The following is a 25,706-nucleotide window of genomic DNA, read 5'->3' as shown; positions in this document are numbered from 1 at the left end:
CAGGATCAGAGAGAGGAAGAGCGAGGAGTGGAGCTCAACCGCCACATGCCTCCAAAAATGCAATTAAATTGATTTTTAATATTCAAAGCAAACTCACCAATCCATCTACAGTGCATCCAAAAAGTATTCACAGCGCTTACCTTTTGCCACATTTTGTTATGTTACAGCCTTATTCCAAAATGTATTAAATTCACTTTTTTCCCCTCAACATTTTACAAACAATACCCCATAATGACAACGTGAAAGAAGTTCGTTTTGAAATCTTTGCAATTTATTAAGAATAAAAAATGAAAAAAAAACACGTACATAAGTATTCACAGCCTTTGCTCAATACTTTGTTGAGGCACCTTTAGCACCAATTACAGCCTCACATCGTTTTCAGTATAATGCTATCAGCTTGGCAAACCTATTTTTGGGCATTTTCTCCCATTTTTCTTTGCAGTACCTCTCAAGCTCCATCAGGTTGGATTGAGAGTGTTGGTGCACAGCCATTTTCAGATCTCTCCAGAATGTTCAATCGGGATCAAGTCTGGGCTCTGGCTGAGCCACTCCAGGAAATTCACAGACTTGGCCCGTAGCCACTCCTTTGTTATGTTGGCTGTGTGCTTAGGGTCGTTGTCCTGTTGAAAGATGAACTGTCGCCTCAGTCTAAAGTCCAGAGCACTCTGGAACAGGTTTGTATCTGTACATTGCTGCATTCATCTTTCCTTCAATCCTACTAGTCTCCCAGTTCCTGCCACTGAAAAACATCCCCACAGCATGATGCTGCCACCACCATGTTTCACTGTAGGGATGGTATTGGCCAGGTGGTGAGCGGTGCCTGGTTTCCTCCAGACATGACGCTTGGCATTCAGGGCAAAGAGTTCAATCTTTGTTTCATCAGACCAGAGGGTTTTGTTTCTCATGGTCTGAGAGTCCCTCAGGTGCCTTTTGGCAAACTCCAGGCGGGCTGCTATTTGCCTTTTACTGAGGAGTGGCTTCTGTCTGGCCACTCTACCATACAAGCCTGATTGGTGGAGTGCTGCAGAGATGGTTGTTCTTCTGAAAGGTTCTCCTCTCTCCACAAAGAAATGCTGGAGCTCTTTAAGAGTGACCATCGGGTACTTGGTTACCTCCCTGGCTAAGGCTCTTCTCCCTCGATCACTCATTTTGACCGGGCCACCCGCTCTAGGAAGATTCCTGTTGGTTCCAAACTTCTTCCATTTACGGATGATGGAAGATGCTGTGCTCATTGTGACCTTCAATGCTGCAGTATATTTTCTGTACCCTTCCCCAGATCTGTACCTTGATACAATCCTGTCTCAGAGGTCTACGGACAATTCCTTGCACTTCATGGCTTGGTTTGTGCTCTGACTGTTAACTGTGGGACCGTATATAGACAGGTTTATGCCTTTCCTAATCATGTCCAATCAACTGAATTTCCCACAGGTGGACTCCAATCAAGTTGTAGAAACATCTCAAGGATGATCAGTGGGAACAGGATGCACCAGAGCTCAATTTTGAGTGTCATGGCAAAGGCTTTAAATACTTATGTACATGGGTTTTTTTTTTTTTTTTTTTTTTTAATAAATTGCAAATATTTCAAAACGAATTTCTTTCACGATGTCATTATGGGGTATTGTTTGTAGAATGTTGAGGAAAAAATGAATTTAATCCATTTTGGAATAAGGCTGTAACATAACAAAATGTGGCAAAAGTTAAGCGCTGTGAATACTTTCTGGATGTATGTCTCCATGCTTTATTTTGCTAAGAATTCTCTTATTAAAAATGCCCCCTAGCATTTCTAACCATGGCCATCTTGAGCATGTAGCATGATTCATGTAGCAGATACTTCCTGGAATCCATCTGCCCTTAGCTCAAGCATGCAGGCAGGAGAGTGTGCTTTGCTGAGTAAAACCCATCCTCCCCTTCTGAAGACATCTGGGATGTATGACATCATTTGCCTAGGCCTAGAAACCAGGAAGCTACTGAAGAAATGTAAAAATGAAAGTTGAAAACAAGTAAATATGATATACTTTCCTATCTATTTACTAAAGCTAGCAGCATAAGGATTAAAAATAGTCAATGTTGATTGAGAAAGTGAAGTTCTACTGTAAACAGATGCCTTATAGGTTCAACAAATTACTTGGGAATCCCAAGGATTGTTAAAACCCAGGGCTCTCTAATATGTAAAAAGCAACCAGAGTGGTAGTTGTCTCGTCACTGTGCTTTACAATTAGTAACAATGCATTGGTTAGGTAAAAGTAATGTGCTAGGTGAGGGACAAGGTGCCTCGAGCATAACCACTGCAGCTCTTCATGCTGTTTGTGTTTGGTCTTCTCAGGAAACTAATAAAGCACAGATGAGCTCAGGCTAGCATCCAATGTTCACTGACATAAAGGCGCATTTGTGTGTATTGGCATGCACATCCATGCGCATTGGTGCCAAGCTACCTATTTAACGGAGATCCTGGTGTGTGCTAATTTCTGTACTTTCTTCAGCTTCCTCGAGATCCATATTTCTACTATTGCTGACTGATATTTGTTGCTGACCCGTTTTGTTCCTGACCATGTTTTGTTGATTCTAGATATTGAGCTCAGCTTGCCTTTGACTATTCTCTGCCTGCTTCCCCAGCACTGATCTTGGCCTTCTACTGGACCTTGTTTTGCCTGCTTCCCTGGTACTGACCACAGCCTGCTTCCTGTCCACACTGTTGTCTCACCAAGTATGAGCCTGGTTCACCTTGACTACATCCCTGACTGTGGCAGTCACCTGCTACTAAGCTACCTGTACCCGTGATTCTTTGAGCCTTGTACCTCTCTCACCGCATTTAGGGGCAGTCAGACCAGAGCCACAAGGGAAGTTCTCAACTCAGCCTCCAACCAACGTACGCGACAGGTCTGTAGTTTTGCCTCACCTATACTGCAGAGAAACCTTGTTTTACAATCGAGGTACCAGTGCTACAGCTCTTTAAGAAGTCACTCATGCTCATCAAAGGCTCATGTCAGACTAGCGATCATGTCGCTGACAGCAACTTTTTGTGCTCCCCCGCTGGTATAACCTTGCTCTCTGGCAAGGGAGCAAGCGTGGAGCAAAGCTTTACTATTCTGGTCTGGAGAGGAAGTGATGGCATACAAGCAGGTGAGAGGATTTTTTACCATCCTAGCGCTCCTGTCACTGACGAAATGCAGCTAGTGACAGGATTGCTAATGTTACATGTGCCATAGTCTCCAGCTGTAACAAGGTATAGACCATGATATAAAATAGCTAGAGTATGGATCTGAGTGAGCTATTCAGAGTGCAGATGAGGACATAAAGGCTTCATTCATATTAGAAATGCATTCACTAGTATAGGAAAGAAATGCTGCATGCGTTAAAGTAAAGGTGTTCAAATTGACTGTTACATTTTGGAGACTTTTTTATGTCCTTTGCTGATGTTCAGCAGTACTCTGCTTAAGGGTGTCCTCCTTTCCCATCTATGACAGTTGGGAGATAAACAAGCATATCAGTAAGTGAATTAAAGGTATGTGTACTTTTTTGTTTCCCAATCAGAACCTATAGGCCAGTAATTAGCTGCACTTAGCAGATCTCTCGCTTCACTTAACAACCTTCTCCGCTGACTTGTTAGATTAATGGAGTGTGCTTGGTTTAAATTAAGGGCAGCATGGTAAACCGAGCATTAACTTTGTATTCATAAATTTACCATGAGGGAATAATGGTATGTGTGGTAATATTAAATCCTACTCTCTGTTAGCATAATTATATCAACCCACTATTGTATTGTCTAATTATTTCATAACCTTTTAAATAGTTACCTTTATTGCACGTTCCATACTGCTTGTGACTAGCTTGTACTTAAAGCAGACTGTATTTGTCCCAGTAACTCACTTTCGGTGTGCCATTAAAGGGTTAGTTGAGCTAGAACAGATATTTCGGTTTTGGGTGTGCTCTGGTGGGCTGAATCACCCATAGCTCAGGGGTTCAGCATTTATATCTCCCAGCTGAGGTTTTAGCTCCCAGTCACATAGGCTTTCCTTCCCATCATAAAAAAGAAATCTAAAAAAGAGTGAGACCTTGTCATAACATTTGCAGCAGATAGGGGAACTCAGGTGCAGAGATCATGCTTATTGGGACTTGTACATATGGATTCTGCTGTTGAAGGTGCATGACAAGTTGACAGCCTATACATATAAGTGTGAAGGTGATATGGAAGACCATTGTCAAAAGCCCATACCAACAAAACAGATTGGGGTTGATTTACTAAAACTGGAGAGTGGAAAATCTGGTGCAATTCCACATAGAAACCAATTAGCTTCCAGGTTTTTTTTTTAATTGAACACACTGAAGTTAGAAGCTGATTGACTACCATGCACAGTTGTACCAGATTTTGCACTCTCCAGTTTTAGTAAATCAGCCCCATTGTAACAGCCCCATAATTCAGCTTTTCAAGCCTTCTTTACTTCTATGTCCTATACTAGCATGACAACACTCATTCACCATACAGTATCTGGACAACAAAAACCAGAAAGGACTACAGAACTCCACCCCTCTCCTATTCTACATAACTTGAAAGGGGCATGATTCTGTAGTAACTGGGAATTATTGATTACAATCAGCACAGGTTGAGGACACAGGAACTTCTCTGCTTACAACATTTCTAGGAAGATCATCAGTTATTTAATGAAAGTATCAAACAGCTATAACAAAAACACTTTAATTAGACCAAAATGGACCACTTATTACATTTTTTTTTTGGGTTTAGCTACACTTCAAGTAAAAACCCAAGAATAAAGAGTAATGATGTACAGCAACTTATTCTAACCAATCACTGGTTGCTCTTTATTGGTCTGACCATACTAAACATTGGGGTTTTAAGACCTAACTGCCTGATAGGGGCTATGATCTGTGCGTTGTGTTCCTACTGCTTTGGCTCCAACACAATAATACATACGTTTGAACACGTTTAAGCTATGTACTAGGTGATGAAGGTATTAGAATGTTTTTTCATATTGTCATGCATGTCCACAGAGTACAAATTCTTTTAATACAGCCCTGTGTCAATATGATGCTATGTGGAGTGAAAATGGCTGCAGCAAATTAAGTCAACATTCAAAGCCTTAGTTAAGCTGGATTATTCATTGTTGTTCTCCATTGATCAGGTAAAAGTTGCCATGTACATCAATGGCCATGGCGATAGCAATGAAGATACACTGTAAAGTTGAAAGGAGAAGTATATTTAAAGCTCATTTGGCTGTACGTTTGGGAATCACAAGAGTGCAGTTTGTTATGCACTTCTGTGACCTGTTTACAACTGACAGCTGACATCACTCAGCCACTCCAGGTTCAGGAAAGATTCTGACTTTAAAATCAGGATCCACCCAGATGTCTGGACCTGCAGTTGGCTCAGCTTCTCAGTCAGCTAATGAGGGCCTGAGCCAGCAGCTCCTGCCCCCTCTACAGCCCATTGAGTGCTGGAAGGACAGAGCAGAAAACTGGTGACTGATAGTCACCAGCTCTCTGCTCACTGAAGACCAAGAATTAAGTGATCTGCAGTCTTTGATCACTCAGTTCTCAGTCTTAGAAGCGGTGGAGGACAGATGATGCATCAGACTGCTGCAACCTCCTAGGTGAGTATAGATGGTTTTATTTTTTTAAACCCATACTTCTCTTTTAACTACTCCTTCAGACAGAAATGGAGAAGGTTAATTTACGGTTAAATACATGTGACTATGTGAGTTGCGCTACCACTCATTGCCATGCAGATTCCCATACATTGAATTTGGATTCTATTCAGTTGATTTGAGTTGGAACTGCAGGACAACACATCCAATAAATGTAGCCCAACAAGATGCAATGCAGCTAATTCACGAGAACATATTCCATTTCCATGCATCGGTTTTATGCCTCACCTTGTATTTTGCATTTGTTATATCATGTGAATAAACCCCAAAGTACAAGTAACTCTACTCTCCAATCAAAATTACTGCAATCTACTTAATTAAATGAAAAGTAACGATTAGCCATGCTGATGCTCTCAGGCTGTTGTAGCCCTATTGCTTCCAGCAATCTTTGTAAAGTGTACCATACACAGGCAGGACTTGTACGCGAATGCAACCGATTTTGACCACTTTAGACTGCTGTCTGGTGGTACAAGTGTGAATAACGATCAGATTGCAGCACAATTATGAGACAACATTAGACATGTTAGAATTATGAGTTTAGTCATCAAACTTAGACAGTTGGGGGAGGTTACTGAAAACGGTGCTCACAGAATCTGGTGCAGCTGTGCAAGGTAAGCAGTGAGCTTCTAACTTCAGCTTGTCCAATTAAGCTTTGATAATAAATACTAGAATCTGATTGGGGTTGATTTACTAAAATCGGAGAGTGCAAAATCTGGTGCAGCTCTGCATAGAAACCAATCAGCTTCCAGGTTTTATTGTCAAAGCTTAATTGAACAAGCTGAAGTTTGAAGCTGATTGGCTATCACGCACAGCTGCAGCAGATTCTGCACTCTCCAGTTTTAGTAAATCAACTCCATTGGTTGCCATGCACAGTTGCACCAGATTCTGTGTACTCCAGTTTTTTCAAATCCCCCCTAATATAGGCATCTAGCAACAACACCCGATCATATCTGCAGGCGCTGGAATGTTGTAAATGCAAGCATCACCTCTGCCATGTAACCTGTTGGAAGAGACAATTAATATCTTCCTCTGTATAGCTGTCACCTGACAGTCAACAGTACCCTTCCATGCTATATGGAAATGTTGCATCTTCTTCGCATTCATTGAATGGGTACCTTAAATGCTAGTACATGCAATCAGAAAATCGTATGAAAAATACCGCTCTCGTTAGTTAGTACCGCGATCGTTAGTACACAGCTTTCATCCAAAATCATTCGAAGGGACAAGCACGAAAATGTTTCTTGTACCAGACCAGATTGCATGATTTTTGTTTAATCAGTACAGTTATTGTCCGCAAATACAATATAAGTACAGTACAATACATTACATCACTTCTGAATTTTTATTCTGTCACACAAGAACTTTCGTAAACTTTAGTAACCTTCGATATGAGGCTAGCATGCAAAAAGCGGACGATCATTTATGCAATATTCTCATTGTGTGTACGGGTCTTAAAACTCCAGTTAAGTCTCAAAGAAGCTGCAGAGCCACAGGCTTCCCCCAGTCCCCAGTGCAGCCTCATTCGCACATTATCAGCACTTCTACCCTGCAAGCAGAAAACGATCTGAGACTGTACTCTACTTCTACAGGGAATGAATTGGACTGCACTACAGAGACCGGCGAGTTTACTGACAGCGTTCAGAGCAAATATAGTCATGAAAACAGCAGAGAGAGCGTGGAGAATGAGCGACGGCAGGAGAACAATAGGGACCGTAAGTGCAATCAGCAAAACAAAGTACAAGTTTTGCTTTTTTTTTCTCTGAGAGGAACATAAAACTTGCCCAAGGCAGCAACAATACAAAGTGTGCGCGCGTTTACAAGAAAAGTATTTAAGCCTTACCTTGTGCTCTGGAAGAAATAAAAACACAGCTAGCACACATCAGCAGTATAAGTGTCTGGACTGGGAGAGAGAACGGCTGTTTTGTCTTGAGCTGTTCTGACATCTTATCCTGACTGAGAAAAAGCTTTCATCAGCTGTCTGAGCAGTACAGCACCATAATATACAGTTACAGGGGACGGGGATGCAGGATGTGAGAAATTTCCTGAATGCAGTTCAGTTAACCCCTCCTGCCTGACATGATCATCTAAGTCTTTCTCCCCTTAAACTTTTTTTTTTTTTTATTTGGCAGGAGAGGGAGAAATGTTGACCGTTGCAATAAATGAGCACACTGTCTGTGTTGGCCAGCGGGAGGCATTAAGATCGTTAGCGAAGGAAGGCAGGCCTGGGAAGGGTACTCATGCCAACATTTACAGTTCTTATTACAATGGAACAAATTATTGTCCTCAAGACTTCTCAGCCACACTCTGCAGGATCCTAAAACCTACTGGTAAAAAAAGGACATTTTGTGTGTTCTGCAAAGTCCAGGATCATTATATCCAAGTGATGGAAACAATGGCTTTACAATTTGTCTGCCCAGGGCAATTTTTGGATTTTTCACATGCATGTTAACATCTGTATTTTTGTGCTAGGAAAAGACTTCAGACCCCCAGAGAATTGTATATTTTCTTAAAGTAGAGGCTCTGTAGATTAAAATAGTGGTAGGTGCAATTTTGTATTTTCTATGCATATCTCTCTAGAATGCTTTTTTAGCATTTTGACCTATTGAATAAAATATTACTTCCAGGATCGTTTTCCTGGAGAATGGAACAATTGTTTTGGTCTTCTGGTCCTCTCTTTCTCGCATGCTTACTCTTTTTCTCCTTATCCTCTTTCCATCAGCTCTTTGCTCTCTATTCCCATTACCCACAAGAGGACCTTCCCTCTGCTCTATTTCCTTGAGTTTCATACCCAGGCCTGATGTTTATGATCAAACACCCAAGTAATATGGGGAAAAAAAGCAAAAAAGGGCGCACTCTCCTCATGCATTACCGTGATAACAAAAGAATTGAAGATGATAAAAGTTCATAGTCACAAACCAAAAGTAATAAATAAAAGCCTCAGAGCTCTGAGGAAGGGAGCTCGTGTCCCGAAGCGTGTTGGCACACCCTGTCGCAAGACCACCATTTGCTGGGACTGTCACATTGGTTTCTTTGCTTTTATTTATGACTCTTGGTTTGTGAGTATGCAATTTTGTCATTTTCAATTAATTCTTTTTTTATCACGGTAATACACGAGGAGAGTCCGCCCTTTTTTGCTTTTTTTCTGGTATTATCAAGATTCCCCAATCTTTAGAGGGCTGCACCTCAGCGAGTGACTGGTACCATGTTCCTAGGACATGTATGGACCTGAGCGCTGGTTTTGCTTTTCTTTCATATGTTACCCAAGTGATATGCTTTTAAGACAACCTTCCTGTTTGCTCTCATTTTTCTGATCAATGAGCCAGGCATGCATGCCCAACCATTGGGAAGATGCATACCATGCAACCTAAGCTTCAACTCATAATATAGGCGACCTTATCCTTATTGTGCTGGACCACAATGGCAACCCTTTTATTAAGCTATTGCTGCCTGTGACCCCTGCGTAGTTCCATGTTATTGCCTCACTTCAAACATATTTTATTTGTTAACGCTCATTGCATCAATGTACATTTTACTTCGATATGCCAATAAAGCTCTTTTGTTACCAGAATAAAATATTACTATTTATTTTTGGTATGTCCCTTGAAAGTCCCACAGGCTTTGTTCTTTATGCATTTGACAATTTTGCATGACAAACAATATTTTGTCAAATGTTTATCACTCCCACATTTAAAGGAAAAAAAATACACTAAAATGAATTTTAGTGCACACAAACACAAGAAGATACCAAACATGCCAAGCCTTAAAGTGGAAATAAATCCACCAATTTAACTGTTTCCAAAAACAGTTCCATTCAAGGCATGCTTGAATGAAAATTGTTATTAGTGTGCTTATGTTAGGTCTCAACCGAACAGTAAAGCCATCAAATGGCTACGTTGGCAGCTTCCTTTTCTGTAAAGACTAGGAGGCTTTAGTTCCTCTTTTAAATTGGACATGCTAGCGACATGGTAAAAAACTCTGGTATCCAAAATTGTCTATGTGCGATGCTTTAAAAGCTTTTACAGGTTATCAGTTTAGAGTTAGAGTTAATGGTGAATTATGGTCTGAAAATGACATATGTGTTATGCAATTGATGCTTGCATACACATGCGCGCCCTTCACACAAATTTGCATTCAAATGTGTTTATGGGGCAACGTGGTTGCTTTTAAGTTTTTTTGGTAGTTTTTATTTAATTTTTTTTACACTTTATTAAGGTATTTTTTAAATTTAAATTAATTGCTATCGCAAGAGGGACTAACAAGCCCTTATGTGATAGCATGGGCAGGTGACAGATACTTTTTTTTAGAAGCATCAGGGATCTATCAGACCACAAATGTCACCTCTGCTCTCCACTGCAGCTAATCATGGACAGGTCGTACCAGGGGCGGACTGACAACTCATGGGGCCCCCGGGCAATAGGGGATCATGGGGCCCCTGTGCCCTTGCCCAAACTCAAAAAAGCCAATGAAAAAGGTACCAGGGGCATCTCATGGGGCCCCCTACAGACTCCAGGCCCTCGAGTAGTGCCCAAGTTTCCAAATGGTCAGTCCGCCCCTGGGTCGTACTTGATTACCTGCTTCCTCAGCTACAGCAGCCAGAGAATAACAGCTCTGAATCCGGAAGTGACTAAATGCTCAGCACTTCTGAGTTTATTAGTTGCAGGGATGATTGGGCACCTCAACAGTTGCTTGGATCACTTTTACTGAGAAGCCAGTCACTGATGGAAAAAAACCGTACAAAGCTCTTAAAGTCCAGGCCATATATATAAAGGCTTTAATGGGTAAGTGGATTAACCAATTGGCGATCACCCGCCTTCAATGTACTGCGGGCGAGTGGCCGCTGTAGGCAAAGTGAGGCACCCATACAACGCTGCCTACTTCCAGGTTTAGAGTGCACGCATAGACACTTCCGACTGGTGCCCACTGTGATAGTACACAGCGGAAGCCTGTAAGCAAGTCCCAGCTAATGATTCACAGCTGGGACCTACTGATCAGCTTGTGCAATCACAGCCCAGAGCTCTGTGCTGGTAAACAACACAGAGCTCTGTACAGAGTCAGCAATATGTCAGATCTAGTAGTATCTGACAGTAGTAGCAGCAGGACACTTTACACACATTACACATTGTTAGGCACACATTTAACCCCTTGATCGCTGTAGATGTTACTCCTTCCCAGCCAGAGCAATTAGTACAGTGACAGTACAAAGTATTATCATGGTATTAATGTCACTGGTGACGTCAGTGGCAGTTTTTCTGTTCCCCCCAGCATCAGTTAGTGTCAAATTGCCTTCCGCACTATTGAAGTCCCTTTATAAGTCTCTGATCGTTGCCATTAGTAGTATAAACAAAATTAAAATTCCAGTATATATACTATAGTTTGTAGGTGCTATAACTTTCACGCAGACCAATCAATATACACTTTTTGGGATTTTTTAACCCCTTGGTGCTGGTGCCTCTCGGCCCTTTAAGGGTTTCAGAAGCCGGGAGGCGGGGCAGGGTTTTAGGGTCATGTGACCGTCGTGATTCACTGTCACAAGATCGGGATAGGTCCCGATCGAAACAGGAGATCGGGACCTTTCCGTGAGTACCGGACGTGTGTGCTGGGAGCGCACAGGGCGCGCGCTCTCAGCACATATGTTTTTCTTAATTGCACACAAAGGTGCGGCCGCTCAGCGTCTAGGTCCAGACATATGTGTGCGGCTGGCGTGAAGAGGTTAAAATCAAAAACATATAGCAGAATACATATTGGCCAAAATTTGTTTTATATCAGAAAGTAAGAAATATTGTGGGTTTTTTTCACAATTTTCAGGCTATTGTTTAGCTTCTATTGCAAAAAATGAAAAACCCAGTGTTGATCAAATACCACCAAAAGAAAGCTCTATTTGTGTGAACAAAATTATATAAATCTTGTTTGGGTACAGTGTTGCATAATCGAGTAGTTACCATTTAAATTGGCGCAGTGCCGAATAGCAAAAAATGGCCTGGTCATGAAGGAGGTAAAATCTTCCGGAGCTCAAGTAGTTTTAAAAATAAGAAATTGTGTGTATATATATATATATATATATATACAGTATATATATATATATATCACATATACTGTGTATATATGTGTGTGTGTGTGTAATTTGGTTAAAGGTGTTTATACAGAACCAATGAATTACACAGTGATTTGAGGTCAGGAATATTATAAGAATTTTAAAAGATTCAGGGTGCCTTTGTTCACCTCTTAATAAAAGTAGAAGAACAGCGATGGTTAGACTGGTCAAGAGTGCATGAGCTGCAGTCCAACGTTGAGTAACCATGAAATGTCCATGTTTTGTGGGTTGAAGGAGGTTTAGAATGAATGGTAAGGTCACAATACAGTGCTAGGGACCACATTTGGACTAGGGGGTCCAGGAATCAATTAAGTGCTGGGTAGTGACCATGATAAAAACAATGCTTCCTCTAACGCTGTTAGCACTGGGCTATGTGATCACTTTTATCACTAGTTTACAAACAAATATACAATGGTTCCATGGGGTGTGGAGTAATTACAGACCTTTGTGGGAGCCACTTCCAGAGGTCACTACATTAAAACTGTAGACCCTTATTCCTTGTTGCCTCCGGTGGTCTTATACCAGCTTGTACACTTTCCTGCACACTGTCTTTGTGTGTGTGTATAATATTACTGTACTAAACTGTCTATGAATTAGAAACTTATTGGATCTTCCTGATTTATGATAAGATTGATTTGATTTAGATATATGAATTTGTTCCCATATGTAATCACACTTTCAGTCATATATAGCGACATTATACAAATTTCCCTGCTGGTAAGCTATGTTATTGTATATAATCTTGACTGTAATTATCACTTTATGAATTTTCTGCAATCCCTCTAATCATAATTGTGTTAATTTTAAGTGTATATAATTATGTTCTGTATTATAATCTGGAACACTTGTTGAGTGTTTCAACCTCATTGCTTTTTTTGGTGTACTGTTATCATCTATGACAATAGGGTATTTCTGTCGCCAACTAGCACATATTTAATAAAAGTATAGTGTATTTTCAATAAGTACATATTTCGAGTTATGCCAATGTTTGGCAAACATTCCCCATATCGGGGAAAAATAATGGGTTTGTTTTAATGCCTCCTCTTCAGCAGCATATACTCTATATTACTTTTCTCCCCCGCTATTCAGTTCAGCTGTATGACTTGCCTCCCTTTCTCATATGTGACAGTGATGGTGTTCCAGCTAGAACAACTTGGACATTACTCACGGCTGTTTTTCTTCACTCCTGGCATGTGAATGGAACATGGGGGGGAACAGAAGAAAAGGGAGTATGTGCTGTTGGGGGGCACTAAAATTGATTTATTTTCCCTGTAGGAGAAACACATTTGTTTTAAGTTTTTTCTATTATTATTATTACTTTCTCATTTTACATAATTGTGTTTCTATATTTCTGTGTTCTTTTAAATATAGTAATCTGCAAATTACTCACCAGAGGGAGCGCTCAGTGGTAAGAAATAACAGGAAGTACATTTTTTCAGTCTTCTGGATCATATTCGGATTTTTAGAAGGAGCATTAAAGCACAACTTTTGGTTTCTAAGTAAAACCTGTGTACGAGGTGTGACAATTTAATTCCCAGATTGCCTGAAACATAGCACTGTGACTATGAGTCACACAGCCGTTGGCACTCAATTGTGTTCTGACATGTTCTAACTTGCATTCGCTTGGGTCACAGACCAGGTGACTCAGTCTTTATGGAGTAGTAGAAGAAATAACACGTGTGCGCCCTGCGCTGGTGGCAGAAAATGATTGACAGGAATCTTGAGAAGCAGACTAACATCAGAATTTGTGTAAAAATTGACAAAAGTGAGAGTTAAACTTTAGCTCTGTTACAACAGGCTTGCGGTGAACATTCCATGAGGAAATCAAGTGTTTTTGAATGGTATAGGTTGGTTAAAGAGGGGTGGGAAGATGTAAAAAATGAGGCAAGAACCAGGCTGCCAAAAACACAAAGGATTGTTGCAAACGTAGAAAATTAAAAGGTTACAGGAAACTGAAGGAAAAGACCAGAACTCTGGCCTGACAAATGGATTCTCCTTGCAATACTCCTGCACATAATGTGCTAAGTGGTCGCAAGTTCCTGGCTCAGAAATCCATTCCAAAACTTGAGCAACTACTTTATTCCCTTGACTTAGCACCCTGTGACGTTTGGCTGTTTCCAAAATTTAAAAGAACACAGATTTGATGGCATTTCAGACATCTAGAGAGCTGCAGCAAACATACTGCACAGCGTTCCACAGTCGTCTAGAAAAGTGTGTCACAAAGGGACTACATTAAAAGTGACAACAGCTGCTAATGTATAGGTAAGCAAACATTTTTTTTATAATCAATTAAATGGTCACAGCTAATATATCCTGATATACTGAGTAGATATGGTTGCCCAAATCATAAGGTATAATTGAAAATTATATTAAATGTGAGAATTTTTAAAACCTGACCATAAATTGATTACATTTTCATGAAGCTGCAACAAAGGAAATTTACAGTATTCTACTAATGCACAATTTTTTTGTGAATGGTTTGAAAATTCTGTTTTGTATGTGGTAATGTTCAAGGTAAACACAGAAGGTAATGTTTGATTATCTATTCATGTACAGTATGTTATTTTTTGTAATATTTATTGTATAGCTATTGCATTCCATTACACCCCAGTGACATAGATAACAGTCCCTACGGCGCACTAGAAAGGGCAGGCAAAAAATTGAGCCTACAGTAATGACCTGCATGTCACCAGGACAGGAAGAGCAAAACAATCTCTCAAAGGGGATATGAACAGCGATAAAAAAGACACCTGACAGAGTTTGTAATGTTTTACTTGCTCTAAAGCATAAAAATGTTTTGGATAGAGTTTGAATTGAATCAGGACCACTTCTATTCGAATTATAGCAATATAATATATATTGGTAGGGATTTACTATTTTGGTGCACACAGAATACGGTGAAACTGTGCATAGTAACCAATCAGCTTCTAGGTTTTATTGTCAAAGCTTAAAGTGGTTGTAAAGGCTCAAGGTTTTTTTTTACCTTCATACATTCTAGGCATGAAGGTAAACAATCTGTGTGCATTGGCCCCCCCAATACATACTTGAGCCCCATTGCAATCTGAAGTGCATGAAAGCCTCAGCTGTCCGGGGACTCTCCCTCCTCGTTGGCTGTCAATCACAGCCAGTGAGCCAATGAGGAGAGAGATGGGGCGGGGCTGAGCCATGGCCCTGTGTGTGAATGGACACACAGAGCAACTGCCTCAGGTGCAAGCGTGCTTGAGTGCCCCTATAGAAAGCTGTTTGGTCTGGGGGCACTCAGCAGCAGGGAGGGGCCAGGAGCGCCAGTGGGGGACTTGAGAAGCGGAGGATTGGGGCTGCTCTGTGCAAAACCACTCTACAGAGCAGGTACGTATAACATGTTTGTTTTTTTTAATTGCATTTAATATCACTGCCCTACATTACAGTGAATGAAGTGTACGTAGAATAAAGTTTATTAAGAAAAAAAAAAAAGGAGCCATGTGATTTAATTTTTTTATTTATTACAGGTACTTATATAGCATCATCAATTTACGCAGTGCTTTACATATATATATATATATATATATTGTGCATTCACATCAGTCCTTAACCCTCAAGGAGCATACAGTCTAAGGTCCCAAGCTCACATTCATACACATACTAGGGCTTGTTTAATTGAACAAGCTGAAGTTAGAAGCTGACTGGTTACTTTGCACAGCTGCACCAGATTCTGTATTCACCAGTTTTAGCAAATCCCCCCCCCCTCCTCAATAGTCTCTTTAGGACTAAGAATTATTGCCCAAACCCTCCCCCTGGGAACCATCTGTAGACTGTACCAGTTTGGTGCTCGTATCTATGAACAGGGGAGATGGATCAGGGTAGCAGTATGGCGGCCAGCCTTATGCAGTCAGTAAATTGATGGTTCCTGTTAAAAAAACAATTGCCCTACTACCTACTATTGCTCCTTTTAGATATGATTCTGATTTTCTATACAAAAATACCTTAATGTATTAGAATATTGTGAAATATATGGTATAAATAGTATATTTACAATTCATGCTGTGGGTGATCTGGCTCAGTTGCAAAACACCCTTAGAACTTTTTTCTTTACAAAAGCTGGCAGCAGTGATCTTCCTTACCTTCAGTATGAATATCCATGTAATGGAACACATCTTTACTTTAACACTTTATCCAGAAGGACGTTCTGCAAGCCATGAGTTGCAAGTCTTCATGAAGTAAAGCACAGCCTGGCATTCCTGACAAATTGCACTTTGATGTTTTCAAGAGTGTTACAGTGTAAAGAGATGAGATAAGCGTACTCCAAAAATGACTAATTCATGCTTTGTTTTCAGTGTGCTGCAAATGAGGTCAGTTTATTTTGACTGTATGGCTGATGTAACAGTCCTTAGCAGCAGGACATTTTCAAGGATATTACAGTATACTCACCATAAAGGGTGAGCTTTTACTGACAAAGGTTTTATCCAATATAACTTAAAGGAGAAGTGCAGCCAAAGCTCAGTCAGAGCAGACTGACAGTCACCGCTCTCTGCTCAGAGAGGCTGTGAGAACTCAGCGATCAGCGGTCATGTGGACATGGGACCGATGCAGTATCAGACTGATGCTGCATCCACCTAGGTAAGTATAATTGGGCGAAAAAAGCCCATACTTCTCTTTTAAAAACAACGATTCCAATCCCTCTACCATTATTCTGACTACACAAAGTTTGTAAGATCTGGTTCCAGCTGGCCATGGCTCGTATTTTGGATCCATAAAATAAGCCAGCTCAACTTAGGCAACTTAGACTGGACATATCATGAAAAAACTACATTTCAGAATTAAAGTAGTATATAATTATAGTAGGTATATATATTTTTCCTGTTAAAATTGAGCTTAGCTCTCCCCTGCCCACCTCTTGAGCCTTTGTATAGTAATGATAAGACTACTTAGCACTAGATTGCTGAAAAAGAGGCTGTGGAGGCAGGTGGGAACATAGGGAAGTTTGGCTTTTTCATTAAAAGTCTAGATTTGAATGGGACATATACAGTATCCACCTTGCTTTTGTTTCATTGACTGTACCTTGCATAGAACCTGCCCCATGACGATGGTGGAGAAGCAGAACTGGCAGGGAGGCAGCTGCTAATTGGTTTCCAAGCTTGGAACCTGCAGCTTGAGGAAGATAGTTTTTTTTTGGACTGGGCAGACTGCCATTTTTAGTGCCTGTGTGCTTGACTTTGGATAAGTATCATTGGCATTGATACCAGTTTGACAAAATTCAGAATTCATTGATAGGTGCATTTGGCCTGTAGGTAACCTTCTTTTGACTCGCTTTGAGTTTTTCATCCTCATAGATTTCTATTGGAATGCAAAACCTTCTTAAAGGAAGCAAAAGCCCATCGACACAGCCTCTATTAGTCAATTGTTTCTCTTCTTTAATAATATTAATAATAATTTTAAAAATTATATTAAAGGTTTAGAGCCTCCTCGTGACATACTAAATCTAACATATAGGTGGCTGTGAGGACAAATATTTCCCTGCATGTTGACCTCCTCTCTAGTAATCGTATAGAAGAGTACTGATAACTGCTACTTCTAAACCCACCTCTGAAAAGAAACCTGTACTGAGTGAAATATAGATGCATACCCCCTCCTGAACTTGTTTGTTTGTTTCTTCTCTGTCTCTGACTTTCTAAGCTGCTGACCTAGAACACATATGTAGATTATAACATGAGAGTAAAGAGGAAACTCCTGATGTTCCTACTCCAAGGTCAGTGACTTAAAGTGCTAAAGCCATTTAATTGACATGACTGCCAGACAACTAGTATTATTAGTATTATTAAGGGGAGAGGTCAGCAATGACAACCTTCAGGCCTGCTCAGTACATGTTTTCTTTAACTCAATAATTTGGGTTTATCTTCACCATAACTAATAAGGCAAAGTCAAGTTATGGGGGTGTAGTTATTGGTGCACTTACAGCCATATTTGTAAATATTGGTTTACTGATTTTTATTTCCTGATAACTGGATAGCCAATATATCAATTTAGTGTAGTCTAAAGGCTGCTGCATATTTTTCATACTAAACAATAGGAAGTAATTATTGTGTAGTACATATGTTGCATATGCTAATTACAGCAGATAGATTTGACTTTCAAGTCTAGATTACACTATGTAGAAGGGTTGGAGTCCTATGCACTAGGCTAAGATGAATACATGTGATTATTACTTTTTAGAATGGACAGCAGCATGGATATTTTATTGGGTCTTGACAAATTAACCTTGCAAATCAAGCAGAAGCATGGAGAACAGTTCTTATATGCATTTCTACATCCCGTGCTTCATTTAAATTCAATTAGCAGCAAAATTCAAATACAAAAGCCTTATGTCTCGAGAGATTCTGAGCTTTATACAGGCATAGAGGTCTGTTATTAATTTCTCTTGGAAGCAAAAGAATTCAGGTATAGTCCAATCTTTAACAGAATCTAACCTGTAACTGACAGCACTAAGCTATACAGCACAACAGATATTACAGCTAGAAACTGGCGATATACAGTAAAAAAAGAAAATGTTTTTACCTAGATGAGCGTTCACTGACTAGTGGGGGAGAATAGCATGGGAAATCCTGCCTGTAGGGGAGCAGGAAATGGGAACGTTGGCCAGCAGGGGAAGTCGGACATATGAACTCTGGCCAGCAAGTGCAGCAGGACATGAGAATTTTGGCCATATGGGGCAGCAGGATGTGTAAACTTTGGCCAATGGGGGATCAGGAGGTATAAACTATAGCCAGCAGGGGGGAGCAGGACATGGGAACTCCATCCAGCAGTATGGAGCAGGAGATAGGAATTCTTGCCAGTTAAATGAGCAGGATATGGGAACTGTGGCCAGTGGGGGGAGCGGGATCTGGAAACTCTGGCCATTGGGGGGAGAAGGACATAGGAACTCTGGCCAGTGGAGGGAGCAGGACAAGGTAACTCTGTTTCTTGCAGCAGAACTCCAGCTCCAATATCCATTGGCCAGAGTTTCTTTGAGATTCCAGTGTAACACCTTGAAGCTATCCCCTTCTCCTGCGTTCTTTTCACCCTCTCTATTTTTCAAGGGCTAGTAGTGTATGTGGCTTGCACTTACACATATACAGTAACTGTAAACATAAAAATTGGTTTTTAAACTATTTACAATTCCAGATGCCCAACTGATCTCCCAAAATGCCCCATATTAGCTAGACCAGTGGTCTCGAAACTGCGGCCCTGGGGCTGGATATGGCCTTTTGCTTGCTTTTATCCGGCCTTTGAGGCATTATTCCTGCCACTGACACCAACAATGGAGCATAATTCCTGCTACTGACACCACCAATGGGGCACTATACCTTCCACTGAAACCAACGCTGGGGCATAATTCCTTCTACTGACAATAAAAATGGGGAACTATTCCTCACACCAACACCAACTATATCTCCCCGAATACCAAAGATCGGGCATTGTTTCATCCCACTGGGCACAGTCCGGCTCCTCAAAAGTCTGAAGGACAATAAACTGGTCCTTTCTTTAGAAAGTTTGTAGACCCTTGTGCTAGACTGACAAAATCATCACCAGTCCTATTAGGTACCAGTATGACTGCTGAAGATGTCAATAGCTTGGTTTTACTGTACATATGGATAACTAGTAACAGCTGAAAGAAAATTATAAATAATTTATCATATTTATTTTTATGTAAACCACAATTACCAAGCTAACTACTACTACTTATATTTGTGCTGTTTTTTTGCAATCAAAACAACTGATGAAGGTACAGTTACTGTGTTACTTGTAGATCATATGACAATTCAAGTACATTTCTGTACTTTGATTTTTGACTTAATAATGTACAGAATCATTTTTAAAGTTTTTCTTTAATTACTGAGAGGTTCAGTCCCATGTCAACATCATCTGGTTCCCATACCCCAAAATATCCCTTATTTAACCAAAGGAAACCAGCTACATGTTTTTCCTTGAGGAAAGTGCAGGAGAGTTACAACACAGATAGATCAGATGTAAATCCCATATTTTAGGATGGTGATGGAGAAACCATTTAATAGAAACCTGTCATGACTCAAGAAAGTAGGAGGCAATTTGGCGAGTGCTGTAGTACATCAGGTGCTGGAAAGTGTAATCTGACTACACAAGTGGTCACATACCATCTGGTGACTGCAGGGTGGTGGACAGAAACACAAGTGCACCGGGCAATTTTATCATTGAAGGTTGATTCACAAGACTGGATCCAATTTATGAACTTTATTTTTTGGGAAGAGCAAATAAGCACTTTTATTTGGACTTTATTTATTTATCTATCTTTCTAAATACTGATGTTCTATATGTATTAGTGCTGTCCTATTATATGTTTAAGGGAGGCTAGATACCTGGTTATATTGCTGACCCACAAATATGAATACTTTGAGCCAAGAACCCAGAAGATGCATGCTCCTTGGTCTGCATGTCTGTTTAGAATCCAGCAGTCAGTGATGATGCTGAAGGATCAGTGAAACATCCAGGCATCTATTATTTAAAGAAGAAGGTCTGCAATGTAGTATTATATAAAAAGGTGGACAGGAAGAGAGTCATTTGGCTTTGTATTTGATAGAACTATTATTTATAAACTAAATGTCCAAGACCCAAAAGATGCCAGCTTGTCATTCAGTTTACCAGCAATCATGCAAAAGTGAAGTAATTTGCTTCCGGTGGTCATGACCTTTATTATATCTCTGACTGGCTTTTGTTTTACATGTCCATTTTGCAGGCCAGGCCTTTTGAAGAGCGATAGAATGTGTCATAATTGTTGATTGTTATTGCAATGAATGCCACTGGGTGGGCTACTACAGTAATTGCCTCCCAATGCTCAGAGGTAGCTCAAAGCAAAACAGATTAGCACAGATGGTCCTTTTGTGTGTGCATTGTAGTAAAAAGCTATATTTATCATAACATATGTAACAGGTAAACTGCTTGCAGATGTCGTTCCTAAAAAACAATCTCTAATGAAATATTTTAAAAGGAAAAATAATGACAATTTTGATGTTAAAATCCATTTCAGCTGTACAACTAATGATTTTCTGTAAGCCTGAATTGCAGGTTAATGTTGAACAAATAAAAAAAAAAACAAAAACAAAAAAAAACACCTTTAGCTCAAGTTAAAACGAAAATTTAAATACTGCCATTTTAATTACCTAAAATGTGTAACATTTCCTGAAACATCATATACACTAGAAATCAGGCCGAGCGTAGAAAGGCCAAAGCAGTTAGCCAATCAGGCTTTGGTAAATTGGGCTAAAATATCAACATATTTCAGGCATTAGAACTGGAAATGGAGGTGTTTAGGTAGTAATACAAAAATGGCAGCCACCCCAATTTATACCTAGCATTACTGTCTTATTCACAGAGGGCGTGTGCATTACATACATATTTTTTTTAAGTTGAACACTAGCTTAAACTTTAAAAGAAAAAATCTTATTCAGTGCGTTTTTTTTGTGCTTGTTATTGAATTTTGTTTATTCTGGTCATTGCAGTGTTCTGATATATGAAAACTACCATCAACTGCCAATCAGCAGCAGCTGGTGGGATGTTTGGATGAGCAATTTTGGACCCTTGTTGGCAGGGGTCACTCACTGTCATTTGTCTTATTTAACTACTACATCATTGTGCCTGCATGGGCTAAAAGGGGCTCTGTGTCCGTGGGGCAACTCGTGGTACCGGGCCACTTTAGGTGGCCCAGGGATCATGTGAGCAGTACAGTGATACTATGGTGACACTGAACTACTGATATAAGTATGTAAAAAAAAGTTAAAAAAATGTAAAATGTTTACAAACAAATTGTGAAAAATAAACAAAAATTTTATTTAATTTCTTATTTTTCGAAAAAATTTAAACTTAAAAAATCTTGCCATATCTGTTACTAAATTCCTCGGACTGTCTGCTTTCCAAAAAAGGGATCATTTGGGGGTTATTTGTTCTGGCATTTTTAAAGGGCCCCAAGAAATGAAAGTGGCTATCAGTACATCAGAATTGATCAATTTTCAATTTTCAAATATATACCATAGTTTGTAGACAGTATAACTTTCAGACAAACCAATTAATATACACTTATTGGAAATTTTTTTACCAAAGATATGTAGCAAAATACATTTTGGCCTAAATTTACAAAGAAATTGTTTTGATTTTTTTATTGGATATGTTTTTGTACCAGAAAATATAAAATATTGGTGTTTTTTTTCAAATGTTTTGGTGTCTTTTCATTTATGTAATAATAAGTAAAAAACCCAGTGATGATCAAATAGCACCAAAAGAAAGCTCTATTTGTATGAAAAAAATTATGTAATTTAATTTGCATATAGTGTTCCATGACCGCGCAATAGGGCAATGCTGAATATAGCAAAAAATGGCCTGGTCATGAAGGGGGTACATTTTCCGGAGCTAAAGTGGTTAATAAAATAGTGCAATAAAAGAGGTTTACTACATCCCACTTACACAGAGCAGAAAGGGAGAAATTCCTTATTCTATCATGGGAGCAGATTTTTAATATCAGATTTTAAAGCAAAAATCTCACATGGATCAGGTACAAGGTGGTATCAAAATGTTTTGAGACTAGTATGTTTTTCAGTAGTTACTTGCTCCTACTTCCTGATTTCTCACCTACTCAGAAATGATGGAGGCCCCAGTCAATCCCCACCAGCACCACCACCTCCAGTCATACAACTCACAGGTCCTAGGAGGCCGCAGGGTAATCTCCCTCAAAACTCACCCATTCTCGGGGCTCGGTCCCAAATCCAAGATGGTGTCACAGGAACTAAAAGGGCTGCACAGCCTTTGGGTGCCAGCAAGGCAGTGCAGTGCTGGAGTTCATGGGCTGGTGAACATGACTTTTATTTTTTGGATATCTGGGGGGTGTTCCCTTCTGAATAGTATCTATAGTCAAAACTTTTTTTTAGTTTTGGATAGAGTAGGGAGGTGTTAGAGCTCCTATCAGGTTTTACTGTTGTCGGGAACGCTTTTGGAGAGATTCCTTCACTTTCGCTCTGGTAAAATGTTTTCCCCCAGGACCGTAGTAATGGGAAGTCAGTCTAACAGTAACAAAGACAAAAGTAAAAATGTTTTTCTTTATGTTAAGTAGGGGAATGCTAGAACCTCTTTCAGCTTTTTGGTGTGATGCTGTGGTGCAGATTTTCCCTCACTTCCCACCTAGTAAAGTGTTGCCCCCAGAACAGAAATCTTTCTAACCAAGCCTCACACAGCAGTACCCCTGACAGACTGTAACCTTCCCCATTCTATACAAAACGAAAAAAAATTGGGGTATAGATACACTATAGGGCCCATTCACACTAGAATGTGGTGCAGCAAACCCGAGTTCCATGCCAGTTTCCCACACCACATTCAAATCACACTGCCCATGCGATCTGCAGCTGGTGTTAGTGCAAAGTCAACATCACCCCAAATGCATGTCGCAAACAAAATGCGTTTGCCCGCACCAGATCGCATGGTACAAAAGTACGATGCAATCTAGTTGCAGTGTGTTTCCAAAAGTAGCGCATGGATGACTTTTGGTGTGGTGTGATTTCAGATCATTCAGAATGAATAGACTGCAATCACACTGCACATAACTGCCTGTGAATCGCATAGGAACTGCAGTGCAATTCACATGCAGTCCCTAGTGTGGACCAGCCCTTAGGAAAATTTCTTGAATGGTCATTGATGATGGCCTTTGCAAAGCAGTCCCACTATAAGTCGCTGATTGCCACCATTACCAGTATAAAAATAAATAAATTAAAATTTCAGTATCTGTACCGCCATTTGTAGACGCTATAACTTTCATGTAAACCAAGTAATATACAGTTATTGGGATTTTTTTTTAGCAAAAACATGTAGCAGAATACATTCTTGGAGTAATTTTATGAAGAAATATATTTTTTTTAATTTCTTTATTGGATATGTTGTATAGCAATAAGTAAAAAATATTGTTTTTTTTGCCCAAAATTGTAAGTCTTTTTTTGTTTATAACCCAAAAAATAAAAAAATGCAGAGGTTTGATCAAATACCACAGAAGGAAAGCTCTATTTGTGTGGGAAAAATTATATAAATTTCATTTGTGTACAGCATTGCATGACCGCACAATTGTCAGTTAAAGTAATGCAGTGCCATATTGCAAAAAAATGGCCTGGTCCTGGTCATGAAGCTGGTAAATCTTCCAGAGGGTAAGTGGTTAAAAGGTATTTAAATTAGGGGAAGAAAAAAAATGCACCACTAGTTTTAGTTGTGGCGTTGCCATCTAGTGGAAATTTCTGCCATATGCATTAACTTTTACCCTGGGTGGTTTGTAATGCGCACACACTAACAACCCGCATGGTGACAACATGCCTGATAAATGTATGTTTCTTTGAAAGTTTGCTTTTTAGCCCTGGTTCACACTGATGCGGTGCAGAATTTGCAGCGTTTTCTGTGCGAATTCCACACTGCATCAAAACTGCACCCCATTCATGTGAACCACTGCGGGTGTGTATGTGAAGTTAACAACATCCCGAAAGTGTTCCGCACCGCGGTGCGATGTGCAGAATCAGATCACATAGGTGTGAATACCCATGTGATCCAATTCTAGTGCGGACCCAAAAAAGAGTCCTGCACCTTTTTGGTGCGGGTGCGGTGCGATTAGAGCCGTAGAGAATGTATGGCTCCAATCGCACCGCACACAAATCAAATGTGATTTGAACAGGAATGCGGTGCGGTTCCTGTGCAAATCACATGCGATATACAGAGCCGCATATATGTGAACCCAGCAAATGAAAGACTACAATTTATCCATCAGCGCAAGCTAAAACTAAATTTCTTACTATATTTTGAGAAGCACAAAAAGAAAGTATCATGTCCTGATTCCTCTACAAACTGTCGGCATTCGTTTACAGGCATTTGTAATCATAAGAAGACCATTGTCCAGATACAGTATGATACATCATAAATTGCAGAACATCTCGTCATAAAATACCCAAATGGAGCCAAACAGCAGAATCAGCAGCACTAAAGAGGATTCATCTGCTACACTGAGGGCTCATTCTGTAATGTTCAGCTCCCAGTGGATATGAGCTGACACAGCATGAAAGGTTTGTTGTATGGTATGGTTTGACGGAATTTTAAAATAAGTTACAGGACATTGTACTGCTGAGTTAGCCCTACAGATATTCTCTATCAGTGGGCCATAGCAAACTATCCTACTGATCTGCTAAACTTTTTGCTAAGAGTTAAAACTGTCTAATGGGAGTGCTAATGCTTTGCTTGCGGCAGCAACTGGCATCAGACAAGTTTTCCTATCTACTGTGCTTAGCATATTTCTCTATGCAAGTAACAACATGAACTAAGCACCCCACTGTGGTTAATGGTAGATTAGGCTGTCAGTGTTTCTGACAGTTAGTGCTAAGTGAACACACCTTCTCCTAATTATTATTCAGTAAGTAACCTTGATCTGCAGTGATTCGCATTTGTTACTGAATAACTTCGCGCTCGGGTTTGTGTTTTTTATTATATCCCTAGATTATTCTTGGTTGTAAATCTAAAAACTAATTTTGCATGATTCATTTTACCCCTTGCATCATGCACCAGGAAACACCTTGGTCTTAACAGCCTTCAGTTTTCTGCTTGCATACCCTTACACACAATTCTCTTTTTCTGCAATCACCAATTCTTGTGCAAAAAGACAAACAGAGGGCGCACAGGCCAAGTGCATTACCTTTAAAAATTGGTTTATTGTATAAAAAGTGATATACACACAAAGGAATAAAAATCAAAGGCATATCATAAGAAATACAGCAAGATCCAATCTCCCTGGAAGGTGTCTTGTAGGTGATTATAGACCTCCAAATGGTTGACACGTTTCGAGGCGATGCCTTTCCTCAGAGCCGATCTGGATCATCTGTATTTACTTCTTGTTCACCCTCAAATTCTACTTCCTTCAGCCCTTAATAGTTAAAAAACTCAGCTGGTTTTATCCCTTT

At 39.9% G+C, this 25,706-nt stretch overlaps 1 protein-coding gene and 1 long non-coding RNA gene across 2 annotated transcripts in view; one reads left to right on the top strand and one right to left on the bottom strand.

Annotated features, from left to right (window-relative positions):
- Positions 1-7,653, bottom strand: part of ADAM12 (ADAM metallopeptidase domain 12) — a 749,844-nt gene extending 742,191 nt beyond the window's left edge. The window contains exon 1 of the mRNA XM_089669609.1: positions 7,501-7,653. Coding sequence (XP_089525735.1) covers positions 7,501-7,603 — 103 coding nt within the window. The 5' untranslated portion in view covers positions 7,604-7,653. The remainder of the gene's footprint in view (positions 1-7,500) is intronic.
- Positions 7,156-9,233, top strand: LOC149474250 (uncharacterized). The gene is made up of 2 exons (XR_016311636.1): positions 7,156-7,372; positions 7,790-9,233. It is a non-coding gene; the product is annotated as an uncharacterized LOC149474250 (long non-coding RNA).
- The last annotated feature ends 16,473 nt before the right edge of the window (positions 9,234-25,706 follow it).

Source organism: Staurois parvus, unplaced genomic scaffold (assembly GCF_062004578.1).
Source record: "Staurois parvus isolate SC_StPar_1 unplaced genomic scaffold, SC_StPar_1.0 ptg000009l, whole genome shotgun sequence".
NCBI classification, from domain to species: Eukaryota; Metazoa; Chordata; class Amphibia; order Anura; family Ranidae; genus Staurois; species Staurois parvus.
This window is presented reverse-complemented; position numbering and strand designations above follow the sequence as displayed.